The sequence below is a fragment of the Pseudonaja textilis genome, chromosome Z (assembly GCF_049901715.1).
Source record: "Pseudonaja textilis isolate UNSWEBS1 chromosome Z, rPseTex1.2, whole genome shotgun sequence".
NCBI lineage: Eukaryota > Metazoa > Chordata > Lepidosauria > Squamata > Elapidae > Pseudonaja > Pseudonaja textilis.
In genome coordinates this window covers 37,706,953-37,726,482 of record NC_142008.1, presented here as the reverse complement: position 1 = coordinate 37,726,482, position 19,530 = coordinate 37,706,953, and the positions used below count along the sequence as shown (strand labels likewise).

Below are 19,530 nucleotides of genomic sequence, written 5' to 3'. Positions count from 1 at the left end.
TTGAATAAACTAATACTGAATGACTTTATACTGCCTAAGTGATAAACATGTATTTTATAAAGCATAGTGGTTGGATACAGTATTATATGCTAAGCCATAATGCTATAAAGCACCATATGGTTGAGAATATGTCAAGCAAGCATTATCTCAGTTTTTCTGAAAAGATCAAATCCCAATATTTTGAGTATTTTAGAAAAATACTTTATTAGCTATCTTTTTCTTTCATGATGCACTAATAATTCTTTATTAACTCCAGTTTTAAGGACCATTATGAATGGAATAAAGTAACATCTTGCATTCATAATATTTTAAATGGGCAACGATGGATAGAACATTATGGAGAGATTATAATCAAGAATCTGAATGATGATAGCTGTCACTGCAAACTTACTTTTGTAAAGGTAATTGGGACTTATTTAGGTTTTTACCTTCCTTTTATTTTGTTTTGAACTTTTAACATGATACAGATTTTGCTAACTTTTCTCCAGACTAAATATTGGAATCGCAGTGTTCATGATATTGAAGGCAATGTTTTGGACAAAAATGGAAAAGTAGTACACCGGCTTTTTGGAAAATGGCATGAAAATATTTATTGCGGAACACCATCTTCACCAAATTGCATTTGGAGAGCAAGTTAGTGACTGATGAGCCATTTAATTTTTAAGTTTGATATATTGTTGTTATTTATTATAGATTGTTGCACTGTTCAGCTGGATTTGGCGTTTTTGTTTATCTAATTAGTCATTTCCAAGGACCTGAGATAGGCAGATGGGGATGTTCGATGGTGTTACCTATATCGTTGCAGGACATAAGCTGATCAAAATACAGACACCTTTTGCAATTGACTGATAGTGAATTTGTGAATGCCAGTGGTGTTCAAGTGGTGCTTCAGTTGTTTTGGGATTGCACCCAAGGCACCTACTGGTACTACACTTGCTTGCCTTTGTCACAGTCATTCTATTTGTGTTGCAGATCTTTGTATTTTGTTATATTCTCCTGTTCTTTTTCTTCTATTCTGCTGTCTCCAGATATGGCCATGTCCATTAGCCAGACTTTTTTGTCTTATTGACAATTGTTAAGTCTGGGGTGTTATGTGATAGGTGTCTGTTTGAATTCTAAAGTCCCAAAGCAATTAGCTTCTTCATTTTCTATGATTTTCTCTATTTTATGGTCCCAACAGTTCTCGCTTGCAGGCAAATTATATTTCTTGCTGATTTTCCAGTGCGCTATTGTTATTATATGTCATGCTGTTGCTTGTAGTCAGTCTGGGCAATCTTCTTGCAATAGTTAATCAGGTGATCTGCTGTTTCTTCAGCTTCTTAGCAGAGATGGAATTTGCTATCTGATGCTGTCTTCTCAATTCTTAAGGCTTGGTCTTGTGCAGCAAGAATTAGACCCTCTGTCGCTTTCTTCAACTTTCTTACTCTTGGCCATTGCCAGCTCTTATTATCAGTTTTCCCTACTGTTTTTAATGTATTGGCTATGAAATGCGTTGTCTTCCCATGTCCCCATTCTGTTTTTCATTTGATCTTTTTTGTGTCCAGTGGTCTCTCATATAGTCAGCAAGCCTTCCTGGTATTCTAGCTTTAGTGCATCTTCTTCACTGTCTTTTGTATTTTCTTCCAATGCACTTTTTTCTTCTTCAAACGTGTCAGTTGTACTTGCAATATTCCATGTTCACCTCTTTTCTTTGGTAGGTAGAGTCTGACAATGTTACTGCAAGGATGAAGGGCATGATTCATTGTCATTATTTTTCTGGTCTTCCTATCCAAGTTCAGTTTGTGTCCACTATTCCAGCTGTGTATCTAATAACTGGAATTGCCCAGGTGTTGATTGCTTTGATCATATTTCACCGAGTTTGAACTTTAAGATCTTTTTCACTCCCTTGATGTATTCACTTGTACTTTTTTTCTTTTTCTTGACTTTGATGCGCTTGATGCTGTCAACTTGAAGGATGCCCAGGTATTTGTAGTGATCTTCTTCATCCAGTCTCTTGATGTTATTTCTGTCTGGCTTATTGATTCTTTCCATTTTCACTATTCTTCCACACTTGCTAGTGGGCATGGTGCATTTGTCCAGTCCAAACTCCATTGCAATATGAATAACATTGAGCAGCAACTCTATTTCAAATGTTTTTCCATAAAGTTTTGATTGCCATGAATTATTCAGTATTGTTGACAGAGAAGTCAGTGCAGTGATAAACAATAATAGTGATAGTGAATCTCCTTGAAATATTCCTCTCTTAATATTAATCTCCTAGTCTCTCCACATTGACCTGCAACTATGTCTTCCAGTGAGCCACTGATCTGTGCACAAGCTTCTGATGTTTTACTGACTCTTGTTATTTCTAGACATTTGATTATCCAATCATGCAGCAAGTGCATTTTTATAGTCAATCCATGCTACATTCACGTTGGTCTTCCTTCTCTTGAACTTTTCCAGAATCATCTTATCAGTTAGGAGTTCATCTGTTATTCCTCTGATAGTTGGGTGGTTTCCTTTCTGCTGGGGTGTAAAGAGCTTATTTTCAACTAGATGCTGTTGGACTGCATCAGTTACCATACCAGTTAGTAATTTGAAAGTTGTTAAGAGATAATTGGCCTGTAGTTGCCTGGTGCTGTCCCTTTTGCTGTTAATCAGGTAAGTATTTGTAAAGAGCAATGGATCAAGCCCAGTACTTCCTAGTCAAACCACAGGCAACTACAATGATCTAATACATATCGATTTATTATTTAAGTCTTCAAAATAGTCTTTTCCGAGCCTAATTGGTATTCTTTGAAACAAATGTAAGATTCTGGGTAAGATATTCATCTTGATTGTTGAGATTCTCCCTATTGATGAGAATTGTAAATTTTCCCATTTCTTCAAATCTAAGGCTATCTGTTGTTTAAATTTAATATAATTATTCTCTTTTAATGTACTACATCTTGATGTCAAATATATCCCCAGATACTTGACCTTGTTCGTGACTTGAATTTTCAGTAAGTCTGCCAGTTCTTCTCTTTGTCTTAGTAACATATTTTTTGTCAAAATCTTTGTTTTATCTTTATTTATTTTCAGACCAGCCACACCGTATGCCTCTATCTTTTCCAATAGTTTTGGAACTGTTTCTAAAGGGTCTTCCAAAATAAAGGCTAAATCATCCGCAAAGGCTTGCAGTTTAAATTCTTCCTTTTTAATTTTCATTCCTTTTATGCTTTTATCATCTCTAATATTTCTATTCAACACTTCCAAAGTCAATATAAATAGCAAAGGTGATAGGGGGCATCCTTGTCTTGTACCTTTTCTTATATTAATAAAATATGTGAACTCTCCCTCTATCATTACCTTTGCCGTTTGCTTATGATATATGGCTTCTATTGCTTGAATAAATTTTCTGGCAAAACCCATCTGTTCCAATAGTAGTAACATAAATCTCCAAATCACATTATCAAATGCCTTTTGGGCATCTAGGAATATCAAAGCCATTTGCTTTTCAGGATGTGCCTCATAGTATTCCAAAGTATCCAGGATTACTCTCATATTGTCTTTAATTTGTCTCTTTGGCAGAAATCCATTTTGATCTGGATGAATTAAGTTATTTAGATATCTTTTAAGTCTTTCTGCTAAGATTGAAGCAAAGATTTTATAGTCTGCGTTTAATAAAGAAATAGGTCTATAGTTCTTAATTTGCAGTGGATCAGCCTTTTCTTTTGGAATAAGTGTAATATAAGCCTCTGACCATGTTTTAGGTATCATCTTCTTTGACATAGCTTCATTCATGACTTCTAGCAATGGAATGCTCAATGATTCTTGTAGTGTTTTATAGAATTCTGCCGGAAGCCCATCTGGACCTGGTGCTTTCCCATTATTTTGTTTCTTAAGTGCTTCAGTTAATTCCATCATTGTTATATTGCTTTCTAACATTTTTTCAGTCTCTTTAGATATCTTAGGTAGATTAGCATTCTGTAGATACTGTTTGACTTTTTCCTCATCAATATTCTCATGCTTATATAGTTGCCCGTAGAAGTCTCGAATAATTTCCTTTTTCTCTTTATTACCATGGCAAACTTGGCCTTGATCATCTATTAACTGCGATATTTTCCTTGATTCTTTCTCCTTTCTCAATTTATATGCTAGCCATCTACCTGGTTTATTTGCATCTTCAAAATAGTTCTGTTTAGCACTTCTAATTTTCTGTGCCAGTTCTTCTTTCTCTATTAGACCCATTTTATGTTTAATTATGTCCAATTTTTGTTTAATATCTTTTTCCTGTGGCATTTTCTGTAGTTCTTTTTCAAGTCTTTTATACTCATCTTCCAAGACTTTAGTGGCTTGCCTTTTCCTAATATTCTTTTTTCTTATGTAGTCTATTATCAAGCCTCTAGCGTATGCCTTCATTGTTTTCCCAGACATTCTGAATTTTTTATTTTATTTTATTTTCTCTAAAGAAAGAGGCCAGTTCTTTCTTGATCCATTGTGTAAAATCTTTTTCCTTTAAAGTGGTATTATTTAGCATCCATCTCGATCTTTTTTTTTGTCCTTTCCATTTAATTGTCATTGGATTATGGTCTGCCCAAGTACTTGTTTCAATATTTATTTCTTGAATATTGGATATTAATTCTGTTGAGATCCAAATCATATCTAATCTGGACCATGATAAATGTCTGTTTGAATAAAAAGTGTATTGTTTGGTTTTAGCATTTCTTTCTCTCCATATATCTTTTAAATTTAATTTATCTATCATTTTAAAAAAGGATTTAGGGAGAGTCTTTCTGTTTTGCTTTGTTGTTATTGCTGTATAGTCCAGTTTATTGTCCACAATTCCATTAAAATCTCCCATCATAACTGTATTGGCATAGTCCAGTCCAATTATTTTCATGTGTAATTTTTTATAGAATTCTTCTTTATCATTCGGAGCATAAATTGCAATCAAGAGTGTTTTTATATTATTGTCCATTATTTCCATCATTAATACTCTTCCATCTTCATCAGTATAAATCAATTTTGCTGGGATAGCCTCTTTAAGGTATAAAACTACTCCTCTTTTCTTACATTGAGTCAAAGAAGTAAATATTTTCCCTAATTTTGGCTGTACTAACAATTGTTCATATTGTTTTTTAATATGTACTTCTTTTAAACAAATTATATTAAATTTTAATTTCTCTAATTTATAAAAAGTTTTCCTTCTTTTAACAGCTGAATTAAGTCCATTTATATTCATTGTAATCAGTTTTTTCTCTTCCATGATTATATTTTGTAATTAGGTTTGACAGCTCTCGTAGATCTTGGTTCACGTTGTTCTTTTATTTCCACCTGTCCACCTACTGCGCCTTCTTCTTTTTCAGTCCACATTTGGTCCTCTTGGAATTCAATTAGTGAGACCCCTTTTTCTACCTCTTCCACTCTCCTTCCAAAAAATTCTGCATAGAAAAGTTCTGCTTTCTCAATTGAATCAATTCTGTGTCTCTGTTCTTGCCATGTAAACATTAGTCCTTCTGGAATCAACCATCTATAATTCACCTCCTTTTTCAGTAGCCTTTTAGTCAAAAATCGATATTCTCTTCTCATCTCTCTCACTCTTCTAGGTATTTGTTTTAAGACCACAATCTCCTTGTCTTTGTATTTCAACGTCTTCTCTCTTGCCACTTGTAATATTTGTGTTTCAATGGATTTTTTGGTAAATCTGATGTGAACTTCTTTGGGTAAATTGTTTCTCATCACATATCTTGTAAAGACTCGGTATACCTCATCTACTCCATCCATCATCTTTTCCTCTGTTGTTTCCAAAGCTTCAGCCAGAATTTCTATCATTATCACAGCTAAATTTTGTCCTTTTTCTTTCTTTATATTTTGAAATCTGAGATAGAATTCTGACCTATCCATCTCCCACTTCAGCATCCCACTTTTATCTTGTTCAACCACTGTTAATCTGCGGTCAATATTTCCAATCTTCTCTTCTCTTTGTTTATCTTCTTCTTCAATTTTTTGGAATCTCTCATCATACTTCGCCATCATTTGTTGGATATTTTCAATTTTTTCATCAGTCTTCCCTGTTCTTTGTTCAATGTTCTCTATTCTTTGTTCAATATTCTCTGTTCTCTTTTCAATGGTGTCTGATTTTGTCTTGAGATCTTGGATTCCTTGCATAATCATCTGTAGAGTCACTTTTTCTTGTTCTTTATCTTGCTTTAACATTGTCTGAATTAAACATTGTCCTACAGATGGTGGGGAGGCAGAAGTAGAGGTAGAGACGCCAGAAGGTATGAGTTTCCTACTCATTTTGACCAATTCAAGACCTTCAAATTCTTTTAGACTTTAATCCAATTAGTAAGGTAGCCAATTATAATCCAAAATGAAAAATAAAAATAGTAGAGAGTAAAAAGCCCAATGATAGTAAAGGAAAAAGGAAAAGAAATAATTCTTCAGGTTCTTCTGGACCTTAATCCAATTATGAAATAGTCAATTATAATCCACAATAAAGGATAAAAATAAGAAGAAGGAAATAGTCCAATAATAATAAGAAAAAAAAGAAACGAAAAGTTTCTTCAGGTTCTTGACACCTTAATCCAATTGAAAGATCTCAATAATAAAAAGAAACCAAAATAAACCAAGAACATAGATGGAAGAAGCAAAAATCCCAATGAAAAGAAAAAAAAGAAAAAGGAGAGATTCTGAGGCTTTCCCTTTAAAATAAAAAGTAAAAATACAAATATTGCAAAAATAAAAGTTTACAGTAGAGCTGGTAAGGAGGGGTAACACAACTAAAAGAAAATAGAAGAAAACACACTGCACTTTATTTAATTATCCAAGGCTCTTATTATGACTCTCTTCTCCACAAACTTCAAAGCCAAGCTTCAAGTGTTAGATTGTTGATAGAAGTCCAGAAGAACACCTGTAATAATATTCTGCCGCACTCTTCCCTCTATCTTATCAAGTTGAAATGTCCTTGAGAAGGAGTCTTTCACAGTTCTCTCCACTTCAAGTAAAATATTTTTAAGCCTCTAGTTGGCAGTGTTACAAAGTTTCTTCGTTCTTACTTTCCCCCTCCTCCCAGAAAAATATAATTGAGGTTAAAAAAAGGAGAAAGTATATACATATATATATAAAAAGAAAAGTAACTAAAGAGAGCCTCTAATCTAAAAAATTGAAAAATCAAGAAGGAGAAGAGAAAAAAAGAATATATATAAAGGAAAATTCGGTCCAGTTAACTGCTAAGTCACGATAAAGTCCAGTAAAAAAAAAGTAAAGAAAAAAAAGCCAAGCCTCACTTTGACGTCTCCCTTTAAAAATCGCCGCTTATTCAATTTTGTAAAAATCTTATAGATTTCTTATACTTAGAGTGTCCTTTCAAGTCTCAAAATATTAGTTAAAAAAAAAGATTCTCACCCAGCTGACACACTTTCTCTTTCAGTCTCTTCCTTTCTGGAGCTGTCCCAACTTCAGCAGCTTTAGGGCTGCCTCTCTGCCGCCGGCAAAAGGGACTTCTCCTGAATCAACCAGGGACTTTGCGGTGTTCCTGGGATCCACAGGATGTGCCCTTCGCTATCACCGTCTCTACGGGACGGTTTAGGTCCGTTTGGACCGGACAGGGGCAAAGATATCGGCTGCAATCTTGGAGCTCGATTGTAGACCGTACCGTCGCGATGCCAGCTCCTCCCCTCTCAGTTTTACTGAAAATTTTACTAATTAGTAAAAAATGTTTAAATGGAACAAGATTAGAGTTGATTGGTTCACTTTCTTAGAATGATATATTTTATAAATGTTAATTTCATAAAGGAAAGAACGCTAATATTATCCATATCCAACTTTATAAAACATTATCGTAGGAAATAGGATTTTTTGTTCTCACTGTTGTCTGAATCCAGCCTGTGTACAGTATACTTAATAGATTTGGATGTTCAGCTATACAAATGGTCTTGGATTATATACATTGTCATTTATTTGTTTTACTGTATTGACAATTCATGCCAGGTTTTTCATGTGTATATATGGCAGCCAGATATTCACACAAGACTCCATTTTGTGCACACTCAAAATTATGACTGACCTACATGACATTCAATTTTCACAAGTGTCTTTGGTATACAAGTGTCAAAGGAAAAAAAATCAGTACATAAGTAACACTACAGTGGCATTAAGCCATTAAAACAAAATTACTGAATATTTTTACATTTATATTACCATTAAACCTTACACAAATTCAAGAAATCTTAAATATGAAAAAATAGTGTCACTATTTTTAAAAGGGAGTACATCAAAAGCATAAAAGTGCATATAAAATTTATGTTGCTGTTTTAACTGTTGGTGAGAGTAAGACAATTTTAGAATTATTGCAACAAATTTCAGACCTAGAATTTTAGAATTTGAAAGCTGAGGTACCAACACAAACACAAAACCCTTTGGCATTTGTTATATTAAAAAAAAAACTAAGACTATGATAGTTTAATGGGAAAAGGTATAATTTTTACCTAAGAATTTATTATATTTTTCTTTTCAGATCCAATGCCTAAAGACTATGAACAATGGTATGGTTTCACACAGTTTGCATTAGAATTAAATGAATTCGAGCCCACCAGTAGATCACTGTTGCCACCTACTGATACCCGATTTAGGCCAGATCAAAGGTAATTTTTTTAAACAAAAACTACTATATAAACAAAATACAGAAAGATGTTATTGTCAAGACATTTTGCTCCTTCAAAGAAAAGATACTTTATTCTATTGGTGGAAAAAGCACTGATGATTTTACCTGTCTCAAAAAATTTTGCAGTTATTGTTTTAATTACTCTTCACTTCTAGAATCATTCTACCGAATTTTCTGATAGCCATTTGTGCCCAATGTATACACAGATGAAAGCAAGACAATATGAGAATTACACAACTTTACTATATATCAATATTGCTTTGTTCATGTAATATTGCTTTATAATAGGTTCTTAGAAGAAGGAAATATTGAAGGTGCAGAAATACAAAAACAAAGAATTGAAGAGCTGCAGAGAGCACGGAGGAAAGTTCTAGAAGAAAGCAATATAGAACATCATCCTAGATTTTTCAGGTAATTTATAACATGACAGGTTAGTCATGTTGGATTTTTTTAATTGAGTAACAGATAAATAAAATAAAAATTGCTCATTTCGCATAATGTTTTATGGTGAGGACTTCTTTATTGATGTTTTCTGGTTAGAACAGCCTGTAGAAATCAAATAAATAAATATTGTTTTATCTCATAATAAAATGACAAAATTTCAAACAGAAGTATGTCAGAAACAGTATAAAATTCAGATAGTTCTTAACTTATGACCAAAATTGAGCCCAAATGTCTGTTGCTAAGCAACATAGATGTTAAGTGAATATTACCCCATTTTATGACCTTTCTTTGCCACAGTTGTTAAGTGAATCACTGCAGTTATTATTGTTAAGTGAATCTGACTTCCCCATTGATTTTGCTGTCAGGTTGCAAAAGATGGTCACATAATTCTGAGACATAGCAACCATCATAAATATTAATCAGTTGCCAAGTATCTGAATTTTGATCATGTGACCATGTGAATGCTGCAATGCTCATGTGAAAAACTGTCGTAAATCACTTTTTTCAGTGCCATTGTAACTTCGAAACATCACTAAATGACAGTTCACTAAATGAACTGTTGCAAGTCAAGGACTATCTATAAGGAGTAAAGGGGAGAAATTCATGAGTATTGGAAAAAAAATACTTTGTTCCATTCTCTGTTCAGAAATTCATGTGGAGTTTTATTATTTTGATACAAATTTTATATCAAATTTGTACAAATACAAATTACTCTTAAGTCTTTTCCACTGTATGACAGTTCTAAGAAGAGGTTAAAGTAGAATGAAGGGCAATAAAAATGATGAAAAGTTCAGTATCTCCAGTAGTCTAGCTAGACACTCCATTACCTCTGTCTATTAGATAAGAAAATAAAAGCAGATGTATCAGCCACAAACAAAATTGTTTTCTTTACTATTTTACAGGAAATCTGCAGATGACTCTTGGGTAAGCAATGGAACTTACCTGGAACTTAGAAAAAACCCTGGATTTTCCATGCTGGATAATCCTGTGTTGTGGTGAAAAAGAATCAAGTGAAGAGGACCTTTAACAATCCTTTTCTGTTTATAAGGAAGGAAATGCTGCATATAATTTTGATCTTATAGACTATTACTTAAGACTTCGGCATGCATATATACTTCAATGTATTTCTCTTCTATTTCAAAATTAATATTTTTTCAAATTTACAAAAACTAATTTTCTTTATATATAAATCGATGATTACTGAATGTTATTTTTAAATGGAGACAAAAGAGAGATTAACACTATTTTTCCAAAGGATGGTGCAAGTAAGATTTAATGCCTTATATAAAATTGTGTGACAAATATTGAGTCAGCAGCATTTAGCCACACAAAATACAAGCAAATAGCTGACATTGATCCCTCAGCAGGGCAATACCAAAGCTGCTGTTTATTTATTATGTCTATTCTTTTGACTGGACTATTTTTCAACAGATTCAGTACCTTTATATTGTATCTAATGAAAAAAAATATTCCAAGAAATAATCTAAGTGGTAGTAGTATTGGTAATTCTACTACCTTATAAAACAGATTAAAAACTTTCGGAAGTTCTCTTATGACTTGGTGAAATAAACTGAAAACTGTTGAAGAATTGAAGAGTTTAGTAGAGCAGAAGAGATTCCAAGAAAATTGTGTACCAAAGGATGTATATGGATAATGTTGTATAGGAAGCTGCTGCAACTCCTTTGAAAGAGATACTTTAAAAAGCATACAAGCACTTCTTTAGAGTAATCATGATTTTTTTTTCTTCTTGGCTTCTGTGCCTGCTTTGGGAAGTTGCTTCAAGCTGCCTTCATATGTGCATAGACACATAGACATTTTACTTCATATGGATACAGCCATATAAGTCTGGAAAAAAGCATGGCTGCTTGAGTGATTCAGTACTTTCTACACACACACACACACACACACAGACACACCCCTACCTGAAATAAAGTCTTAAAACTCTACAAATATAGAAAAATACCTCCTCCGTTCAATCCTATTCCTTGATGGTCTCATTATGTTACTAGGCAGACTCCTGTGACTTTCCAGAAGCTCAGGAGATGAAATATATAACCCTGATCTTTCAAAGGTTCCTCTTATCTAATCTAGAACATGGGTAAATTTGACCAAATGAAATAATCTGAGCTAAGTACTGACAGAACTTTTTAGTTTCACTCTGTAGACTTTCCACTTTAAAAAGTAATTAAAACAATATAAAAATCCTTCATTTTAACAATTTGCAGAGTAATTGTGTTAAAAGACAAATGTTTTTCTAATACAATATTTTGTTATTTTCTACCTCTTCTAAACAGTTTGTTCAATATCTTTTTTTTTAAGATGACCATCTGCCTTAGATAAACATTTGAAAATATATGACCTTGTTTTAAATCTAGAATTGGGTGATTATTTGTCTTGTAGTAAATGGTTACATGTTTTCCAGTATTTTGGTTTATATTGTAATATGTTCATTAGCAGACTTAGCCAGTATCAGAAATAAACAAAAACAGCATTTTGGAATAAAATTGACAACCTTTTGTTTATTAAATTAATTTATTTTAGTATCATGCATGATATTCTAAAAAATACTGTCTGGACCCTGACTTTTTGTGTAATCTTCAACATTTTGTATCCTGCAAAATCCTGCAAGGAATGATGTTGGCATGTAGCATTGAATACTTTTATTACAAAATATTTGTTACAATTTATAAATATGGACAATAAATCCATTGATTTCAAATAATACACAAAAAAATACTGCATTACCCCAAACAATTTCTATGGAACACAGCTCAGGTCAATTGTCTCAACCTTAATATTTGGAGAAAGCAAATAGATTACTTAGTTTGAATCAGGACATTAAGAGGTATCTTGCATTAGTGTTTATTATACAGGTAAACCTCAACTTAATGACCAAAATGGAGCCTTAAATTACTGTTGCTAAGTCAGATATTTGTTGAGTGAATTTTGCCCCATATTACAACCTTTCTTGCTGCAATTGTTAGTGAATCATTTATATGTTGAGTTAGTAACATGATTGTTAAGTGAATCTGGCTTCCCCGTTGACTGCTTGTCAGAAGTCATAAAGGGTAATCACATGACTCCAGGATACCGCAACTGTCATAAATATTATGAGCCAGTTGTCAAGTGTCTGAATTTTGGTTATGTGATCATGGGGATGCTGCAGTCAGTACTGACTTGACAACTGCAGTGATTCACTTAAGTCATAAAATGGGGCAACATTCACTTAACCAATGTCTTACTTAAAAACAGAAATTATGGCTTGATTCTAACCCTAAATTGAAGACTACCAGATCATCATCTGAAACAACCAGCTCATTCTAAAAATTCCATGAGTCCTACATGATACAGCATTGCAACAATTTCATCAAATCGTTCTCATCATAAAATGGCAAAGCAGGAGATTTACTTCTCTTTTTCCACATTTGCAACACTTTATTTTAGATTCTAAAAATGGCATATACAACAAGTACAGGAGGAGTGCAGTGTTAAGCACCTGCTTTAACTGAAAAATTTGGAACCTTGAGATAGTCATTTCATAGATAATCTGAACTTAGACTTTTGTAATATATTTTCTTTAATTTACATCATTTTTGTATTCTATTCAGCTATGAATTTGCTTAATTTTTTTTATAAATGGAATGAGGAAATTTATTCTATAGAGTCAGTGCTTTCCAAGCTCAATTTATGAGAAAAGAAGACAGATTTTAAATGATATAATGATAAAATATTAAGGGATCTTATGGCATTTTATTTAGATAAATCCACTGGCTATAGGAGTCAAGCAGAACCAATCAAGCAGCTCATATACAATAAAATTTATTTGTCAGAAATTCTGACTTCCTCTGATATGCATTTCTCCAGTAATTTAGCTTCATCACAGAGATGCAGAACTCCAATTGTACTAACATTGTACTAACAATGGAAAGTATCATATCAGAGCCTATTCTGTCAGTTTTTATGGCAGTCAGTCATGAAAAAAATTACTTGGTTGTTAAAAAAATCCAGCTTCCCAAATAGGAATTTTTTGCCAGAAATCAGCAAAAAAATGTAAATCACAAGACTGCAAGATGCAGCAACGTTATTTATAAGCTAGCTGCCAAATGCCTAAAGTGCAGTTATGTGACTGCAGAGGAGATACGATAGTCATAAGTGTAAACATTGGACATAAATCATTTTTTCAAAGACTGTCATACCTTTGAACTATCATTAAATGAACAGACATAAATGAAGAACTATATAAGGGTCATTCTTTTAAAATATTTATAGTGGTAAAAAGTGGTAAAAACTAATGCAAATAATGGTTAATATGTTACATCATCACCATAATACCCTATTAGCCCTTCAGGTTTTGCAAAACAAATGTTTAAAACATTGTGGTACAAGGCCATATATGCTGCCTCTGCTCATATTCCTAAATTTCAAATGGTCCAGCTCTGTGCTCTGAATAATCAGGATTTTAATATCAACTTCTAATGTATGTAATTTGTGGGCATCAAAAGGGAGGAAAGTTATCTGAGAATTGAAAAACTCATGCACAAATTCAGTTTCAAACAAATATGTTCAACTACTTTACTGGCTATAAAGTACAGTAATGGAAAATCCATGTCTCTATAATCTCTTAAGGGCCCGCAGGCCACACACACACATGCACATGTGGATCGGGGACATAGGTTGCCTGTCCATGTTGCAATTATAAGTAGCTGCTTTGTTTTTGAGTATGCAAGTTTATCTAAAATTAAAATGTGAAAATATATCTCCACATAATATACAAATACTTGAAACGTATTTGCAAATACAAAATTTGAAAAGGAAAAATTAATTCTAAAACATGAAAAACTGGAATTTTGACCTGATCTTAAAATTATGAGACATTACAATATGAAATTGGAGTTGGATTAGAAATTGGAGAAATGATTCTCAGTTTTCTGAAATTCAGAAATCTTGAAGTAGGACATTTGAGATACGCATTTGGGTACAATAATTTAAAATTCAAATAAAATGATGTTGGAGCATTTCATTTTATTGGAACTACTATGAAAAATAAAACCTTAAAAGGCACAACTACTTTCTTAACCAGACTATGAATCTGCAAGCAGCACTTAAGATGTTTGTATGTTCAGTGAGGCTCATTTGGGAGATTACGCGTGGAAGTAACTAGTTGACATATTTAAATGTACAAAACTGCAAATTTGAAAAATTAGTTCACTTGAAATTTAGAAATAGTTCAATGTTCTAATACTAAATCAATTTGTAATATTTTAGTCATTGTAGCATTTATTAGATGTACTTTATATCCACTCATTTACCAATGTTCCTACATTTGATATTGTTGCCAATTACTTGTGATTGAGTTTGTAGTGGTTATTCCAATCTGTAATAACTATTCCAGACATTATCTAAAATGAATGCTATTAAATAATTGTTTAAACTGAGAAGCTGAATGAAAAACCTAAAACAGCACAATTTCGCAAAAACAAAATCAGGCTCTATAAAGTGGTAATGCAAGCTTGATCCTACGCTCAGAGATCATACCATATAGCATGCCAAGATCTAAATGTCTTTCCTTTTTATGCTTGTCCTTTTAGCCAATACTTTTTGAAATCTAGAATACATAGAAATATTCCTATGTTTGTTGCAGAGAGAACCTATCCCCCTGACTCGTATGTCACTATCAACAACCTGGTGCTTGCATGCAACAAGCAGAGAAAAAATTCAGTTCTTCTGAAGCCATTGGAAAGTAGCATTTCCTCCAATTGCACATATACATTGAGAGTAAATGCAATTTCTTATGCATTCTCCACCCTAAATTTTGCTTCTTTATTACAGAAGGTGACTTCATGCTTCATATCTTCCTGATCATAGTTTAGCTAGCATCAATTCCATTTCTGAAAAGCACATATTTAAAAAGGTGGAGCAAAAGCAGACATACAATTCTTATGAATTATTTGAAATTTGTTACTGGAGCGGGGTGTCCTCAGTTTTTCAACTCAGTCTGCAGAGCTATGAGACTAGACACTGTCCATCCTGGATTCTCCCTTCGGCTCAGTGGAGAACACAACTTTGAATCCTAACTTCAAAACCAGTCCAGCAAATTATACATAGTTATATGCAGTATTGGCAGATACCTGCTTCATTTTATTATTATTTTTCTGTGGTATACATGCAGTAGTGTGCTATTCTTTTTTTCCAAACTTTCATCAACCTTGCTATGTTGTTTCAGGGCTATTTCATACTAACATTTTTACTTTCTGAAAATAAACAATATATTTTGAACTAAACATACCTAGGAATGCATGAATAGAAGCAAAGATGTAACAGTAGCACTCCACTATAAATAAAATCAATATTCAATGATTTCTAAGTATTGAATTCTACACTAAGTTGGTGCAATTTTCGAATCTGAGCACTTGCATTATATTATGGATGGAATGATTTAAATTATTTAAAATGATTTCTACTTTAAACCCTCTTTGGACTGCAGTGAGAATATTGCATTTCTTTTAAAATGGGATTATTTGGATGGAATAATTCTCATTGGGCTGCACCTTGATTTTATTCAGTTAAACAAGTTTCACTCTAATCTGAAAATTAAGTTAGTCATAACTCAATTATATTGATTTCACTAAATCAACAGTGTAAGTTTGAATTCATCTTGATAGGAACTCTCAAACTGCACTTACTTAACCACAAAGAGTATCCTGAACAATCTGTGTTCTGCATACAAAATAAAAACTTTCATATTTGGAACAGATGAAATTTTAATATATTGGACATGTAAAAGGTGCTTAATTTTATTTACTTAAATATTTAATATTGTAGAAAATTAAATTACACAATGTAAGCAAATGAAGTGAGATGTTCTAATTTGAGTAATATAGTAATGACATTCTTGTACTTGGAAATTTTTTTGACATTTATAAGATTTAAAAGGGCAGCTAGACTTGTTTGAAGAAGATAGTGTGTGATAAAATCTGCATCCATTTTAAGACATTATAAAGCAAGCAGAAAAAGAATATATTTTTCAATAGACCACAATCTTAATTAGTTTCTTCCTTAAAAAATAATTTTCAAGTTTTCATTCAGAATAATAAATCTGTTGTTCTTCTTTCTGTATAATTGCATTAATACTTATGTCAATTTCTGTTTTTAAATGTTTCAGAATCTCGTTGTTAGTGTGAAGTATTTATCCGGTTATCTCCTTAATTCTCATATATTCATGCATGCTTGATCCATTTTACTCCAATATTAATTGTTCAAATTAATATCATGCTATGTTGATTTTATATTGGGAGGATGTTAACTTAACCCTGCTGATGGACTATCCTGCGATTAAAAATAATCTCATTAATTGCTGCATCGTGATTTTTTTTTAAGTTGTAGTTGTCTTCCAGGTTTTCTTACACAATAAAAGAAATCCTGATCTGACAATAGATTTTATCTCTGTAACCATGTTGTTTATTAATAAATATTTAACATCTCAAGTATTGTGTTGCATCTGATTTTAAAAACAACAACAACATTCCATTCTTGGAAGTATGCTTTCAAGAGAATAGGACAGTTGGAGGTCTGATATAATATTTACATATCATTGTGTTCCCAACAAAAAATTGTTTAAAGTTGATATAGTATCTACCTACTCTACAAGTTAATAAATGAAATACCATGTTATAATACAAATTGAACACTGGTGTAAGAATGTGCAGAGCTTGGTAATCTTACTGGCAAGCGTAATTAAGTTGGAACATAGCTCCAATTGAAAACTCAAATAGAGTTATTTGTTTAAGGTAAGATAAGCAAGCCTTTGATAAGGTAATAAAAATAGAACCATAAAAAATAGACTAATTTCTTAGAAAGAATGTTGCTGAAATACTTCTAAGAATCTACAATGTTTTGCTTGATTCTAGTATTACTATTATTTTGTGAAACACCTAAAGAACATTGGCTGTTGGATAATTATTTCAAATTTTACTTTTACTTCATGGCCTTAAAAAGTGGGCAAATGTAGTCTATAAGTAAATAAGCAAATATAACTAACTAACAACTAAAGCTGGCACATACTAAACTGAATGGATGACAGATCTCAGCATGAACTAGACAATCTACCCAGTCTATTATGAATACAGAATTGTGCCTTATGTCTTATTAGTATATTTTTATGTGATTACAATTTTATGTGGCAGTATAAGCTTATATTTCAATATTAATACATACTGATGGCTTCTTTTTTAGAAAAGATGTCTATATATTTATAGTGGAAAATCCTTATGGATTTTTGATTAAAAATGAACCTGTGATCTATGGTTTTGATGATTAGAGAGAATAATTATAGAAAAAAGAATCATATTCTAGAAGTGGTTGCCGAACTTGTTCAGTCCACCACCCCCTTGGTGCTACAAACTAATCCTCAGTGCCCCCCCCCCATGCAGGGTTCGGATTCAAATTTCTGTGGGCGTTGCCTAATTTGAGGGTGTGGCTTGCTGATCACATGATTGGATGGGCATGGCTTGCTGGTCACATTACCGGATAGATGTGGTTTGGTAATCATGTGAATGGGTGGGCGTGGCCAGGTGACTGGCAAACCAAATACAAGTGGTCCTCACTTAATGGCCGGTTGTTTAGCAAGCATTCTAATTTATGACTGGCCTCCCCAGAGCTACTTGACCTGTTTTCGGAGTTTTGACAGCCATGCACACACATACACACACTCCCTTCCAACCCTGCTGGAGCAGGTCATTGGACTAGAATCGGCAAAGCATCTCTGATTAGATTCTAGTAGTGAATAGAATCTAATCAGAGATGCTTTGCCAATTCTTGTTGATTTTTATTTGTATTTCTTTATTTTATTTTGCTGAATTGCATTGATATGTGTGTCCCTTCTTGTGCACAACATAGAAGCTTTTGTGACTCTTTGCAGCAAAAATTACTGACCTCTGGCTTTGCTCTACTTTTCAAATGTGCTGCCACTGCTGCGTTCTAGGTGCCGGCCCCGCAGGTCCAGCCCACTGAGCCCGCTGCATCGGAGGGACCTACCGAAGCAAGTCCAAGCGGAGCAGTGCACCAAGTCAATGGGGTGAGCCTGAGAGAGGGAAAGAGAGAGAGAGAAAAGAAAGAGAAGGAAGAAAAGAAAAAGGGGAAAGAAAAAGGGGACAGACAAAGAAAAGGGGAGATGGAAGGAAGGGACAGAAAGAAAAAGAAATAAAGAAAGAGAGAGGGAAGGAGGAGAAAGATAATGAGATATTCTAGTCCAATCACCTTCTCCAGCAGGGTTAGAAGGGAGTGTGTGTGTGTGTGTGTGTATGTGTGTGTGTGTGTGTATTCTTGTAATTTACCAGTACATTTAGGTTTTGCCTTCTTCAGAATTGGCATTGTAATACATTGGGGAAAAGTAATTTTTTAGGATGGAGATCTGGTCCAATGGATCCTGTTTAAGGCCTCAAGAAAATGTGAGAGCTTCCTGATAATCTTGACCATGTTTCATCAACAAAACCTTTAATAGAAGCCAAAGACGTTTCAATGTGGAAAAGGGCCTCAGTCTAGGCCTCATTTCAATCTGATGCATCAGCGCTCTCTCTCGCTCTCTCTCCCTCCCTCCCTCACAGATTGGCTTTGCTCTACTTTCCCGATGTGCCTGAGGGGCCGTCACTTCGAACATGGATGGCTGGATAAATAGACAGGTAGGTAGGTAGGTAGGTAGGTAAGTAGGTAGGTAGATATATTGGTAGATAAATGGGTAGGTAGGTAGGTAGGCAGGCAGGCAGGTAGGCAAGCAGGCAGGAAGACAGACCTTTTGGATGGATGGATGGATGGATGGATGGATGGATGGATGGATGGATGGATGGATATAGATAGATAGATAGATAGATAGATAGATAGATAGATAGATAGATCAATATTGGTAGATAGGTAGGTAGGTAGACAGAAAGACAGGCAGGTAGGTAGGTAGGTAGGCAGGAAGACAGGCAGACAGACCTTTTGGATGGATGGATGGATGGATGGACGAATGGACAGAATGCAACAGCAGTGACACTTTGGGAAAGCGGTGGTGGCAGCTTTTCCCAATGTGCTGCTGCATTCGAGGCGCTGGCTCCAGTGTGGTACAACAGTCAATAGGCCTGCAGGGCCAGCGCCTCAGACGTCCCTCTGCTACCTCTTAGTGCCCCTCTGCCAGGCCCCTTGGGGATGCTAAGAGGCAGCAGGGGGGTGTTCGAAGTGCCGGCCCTGCAGGCTCATCCATTGGCTTTTGCACCACTCCGGAGCTGGTGCCTTGAATAACCCCTGCCACCTCTTAGTGTCCCTCTGCCGGCCCCCTTGGGGATGCTAAGAGGTGGCAGGGAGTGGCACATCGAATAGGGCCACGGCGGCACATAACATGCCACTGCTGGTGTATTTGAGGCGCTGGCTCCAGAGCAGTGCAACAGCCAGCACTTCCAACGCCCCCCTGCCACCTCTTAGTGCCC

At 34.2% G+C, this 19,530-nt stretch overlaps 2 protein-coding genes across 14 annotated transcripts in view; one reads left to right on the top strand and one right to left on the bottom strand.

The window, feature by feature from the left end:
• OSBPL3 (oxysterol binding protein like 3) overlaps positions 1–14,552 on the top strand; it is a 115,415-nt gene extending 100,863 nt beyond the window's left edge. For all 13 annotated transcript variants that reach the window (XM_087915301.1, XM_087915299.1, XM_087915300.1 and 10 more), the window contains 5 exons: positions 257–401; positions 489–633; positions 8,480–8,606; positions 8,915–9,037; positions 9,973–14,552. In XM_087915301.1, the coding sequence (XP_087771427.1) occupies positions 257–401; positions 489–633; positions 8,480–8,606; positions 8,915–9,037; positions 9,973–10,069 (637 nt within the window). In that variant the 3' untranslated portion in view covers positions 10,070–14,552. The remainder of the gene's footprint in view (positions 1–256; positions 402–488; positions 634–8,479; positions 8,607–8,914; positions 9,038–9,972) is intronic.
• The window catches only part of PALS2 (protein associated with LIN7 2, MAGUK p55 family member), a 240,270-nt gene that overhangs the window by 127,550 nt on the left and 93,190 nt on the right, over positions 1–19,530 (bottom strand). The window lies entirely within an intron of this gene.